Source organism: Rhizopus microsporus (assembly GCF_002708625.1).
Source record: "Rhizopus microsporus ATCC 52813 unplaced genomic scaffold scaffold_74, whole genome shotgun sequence".
NCBI lineage: Eukaryota > Fungi > Mucoromycota > Mucoromycetes > Mucorales > Rhizopodaceae > Rhizopus > Rhizopus microsporus.
The window spans coordinates 1-2,498 of NW_019671989.1; the positions used below are offsets into that span (position 1 = coordinate 1).

The window sequence follows — 2,498 nt, forward strand, 5'->3', positions numbered from 1 at the left end:
AAAAAAAAAAAATAGGCATACAAATAGTCCATTAACCCGCATACCCCAATTGATAATAAATGCAAGTGTTTCGCTTTTATTGGCTAAAGCCATCGACAACAGTACTCGACAAGAGCACAGAGGAAAAAAAAAAAGGGGGGGGATCTAATACCGCAGTGCTACATGAAGATTGTAAACAAAAAAGTGAAAAGGAATATATGAATAGGAAAATGTGCATTATTGTAGAAAAAGAGGAGTATGTATGTAGGGGAGAGACACTGATCACATCATTATCCAAAATTGAGTTTTCTGGCAGCACGTTTCACACGGGGATTCGACATGTTAAGTAAGAGCCGCTTTTGTTCTTCGTTGATGCGGATGGGCGACTCAAATGATGGGAGAGCCATTGTGGATGGAGGGGCACGCTTACGAGTTTGCTTTTTGATGTGCTTGGCGTTACGGATGACGATGGGCATGAGGAGGTTCATGACCTGGAAGGCGCCGCATAGCACATCCAGGTTGTTCGAGTCTTGTGGTACATAAAAGATACCAAGATGAATCATGCGATACAGGCCGTGAAATTTTAGATCCATGGCAAAGGCTCTGCAATGATAGCCCTCAGCCAACAGGCCACAAACTAATACATCCCGAACACCATCCTCATCCAATTTATCAACGACGTCCTTGAGGCACTTGCCAAGCTTGACCAAGTCATTGCTTGTGGTGTTGCGAGGGGGCTTGACCTCAACCAGGAGTATCAGTTGGTTGAGGCATCCATCATTGGTCTTTACACTGCAATCGCCCTTGCGGCCATGGGAGTCAGGGTCGAACTTCTGCTTGCGAGAGCTAGATGCTTTAATAGTACCGTTGGCACCTTCCCGACAGATGATATCGTCGTTCGGGAAATATGCCTTGAGCAGTGGTTGCAGTGCATCATGCATGTAGGTATCTTCATTCACACCATCAGCAGAGTAATTGCTAAAGTAAGCCCTAAGGATATCATGGTAGACGTCACGATACACAACAGCAAGATCATCCGAGACCTTGGCGTCCTGTACAATGCGTTTTGCCTCTTTAACATTCGTCCGGGCTATTTCGTTCACATTGTGGCATCATGTACTATGTGGCCTGTTTAAGGGTTGCAGAGGGATCTCATCTCGGCATTGTTCAACCATGATATCCCACACGTCTCCGTCCGTTAAATTGCCAGATTTAGAGTTGTTGGAGATAAGGCAGATAAAGTTTAGGGCAAGCTGATCTACTTGTGACAAGGCCTTCATTTTGCGTGCGTTATCGACGATCAAGGCACGATACTCCAAACTTTTCTGTTAGGTCAACTTCACCGATTATCCATTGGGAAGGCTTGGTAGGGCGAATGTACTGTTCGATGTCTGCGCCAATTAAATACGAGTAAATGGGCTTGCGAGAAGTGACGATTTCGGTTGATGAGGACTGACTGCTCGGATTATACGATGACTGTGAGCTTGACTCTTTCTCGCTTAGTTTTTCCTCGTTGAATTCGTCTCCATCGGAGACATGAGTGGACCCGCCCGACTTAAGTTCGGTGGTGGACCAAGATGACTGCAGGGACAAGGAAACACGGGACATGGTTGCAACATCCGACATGGCTTCAAGTCCTTCAGTCTGATAACGAAGACGAGCACGAAACTGAAATGAACAATAATAAAATTAGAAAACAATGCATCGCTTTGCTTATTGACTTACCAGAGCACTCACAGACTTCTTCACTTCAATCCATGTGTCGGCATGGTATGAAATTTTCCTGCAGTGAAAAAAAAAAAATGTAATAGTGATTTCATATTTACAAAAACGTATGATTTTTACCTTTGGGAATTCTTCATCTGCTTTTCTATTTCAAACTTAAACAAACCACTCCAAAATTCATACAATTGCTCGGGAGATTTGCGAGCAACAATCACAGATGCAGTCTTGACATCCTGAATGTGATTGTTGATGAACTGGGTAAAGTTTGGTTTTGTCCTCTCTTGAATGAACTTGCTCAGGAACTCGGGAGCCTGCTGTGCCATGATTAACAAGACGTGAAAAGGATAAATTTCATTTTTTTTTTGTCTTGTTGCGTCACCGCTTGTTCACTCCTGTTTGAGCTCTTTTTTCGTCACCGCTGGTAATTTTTATTGTTTTTCTTTTTTTTTTCCTAATCATTTTTCCATGATGACAAAGGAATCCATCGGTCTGGTAATTTCTGCTGGCCGGATTGGTAGCGAGCTTAGCTGGCGTCCTAAGTGAGGTGTGTTGGGATAAATCCATATCGGTATTGCCGCTATGGAACTTCGCACCGTTAGCGCATGTTATGTGGAATGATTTTCTGTACAATGGTAAGTGTAAAGCAAAAGCTAATTATATGATGGATAGCTTTCCATGATAACAAAGGAATCCATCGGTCTGGTAGTTTCTGCTGGCCGGATTGGTAGCGAGCTTAGCTGGCGTCCTAAGTGAGGTGTGTTGGGATAAATCCATATCGGTATTGCCGCTATGGA

The 2,498-nt window shown here is 43.7% G+C and overlaps 3 protein-coding genes across 3 annotated transcripts; all 3 read right to left on the reverse strand.

The window, feature by feature from the left end:
- Window positions 1-208: 208 nt before the first annotated feature.
- On the reverse strand, window positions 209-1,094 carry RHIMIDRAFT_131423 (uncharacterized protein). Its single transcript, XM_023605550.1, has one exon. The coding sequence runs from the start codon at window positions 918-920 to the stop codon at window positions 270-272; it is 651 nt and encodes a 216-aa protein (XP_023460897.1). The 5' UTR covers window positions 921-1,094; the 3' UTR covers window positions 209-269.
- On the reverse strand, window positions 1,095-1,689 carry RHIMIDRAFT_131422 (uncharacterized protein). The gene has a single exon (XM_023605549.1). The coding sequence runs from the start codon at window positions 1,603-1,605 to the stop codon at window positions 1,270-1,272; it is 336 nt and encodes a 111-aa protein (XP_023460898.1). The 5' UTR covers window positions 1,606-1,689; the 3' UTR covers window positions 1,095-1,269.
- On the reverse strand, window positions 1,626-2,089 carry RHIMIDRAFT_281879 (uncharacterized protein). The gene has a single exon (XM_023613035.1). The coding sequence runs from the start codon at window positions 2,025-2,027 to the stop codon at window positions 1,821-1,823; it is 207 nt and encodes a 68-aa protein (XP_023460899.1). The 5' UTR covers window positions 2,028-2,089; the 3' UTR covers window positions 1,626-1,820.
- Window positions 2,090-2,498: the final 409 nt, after the last annotated feature.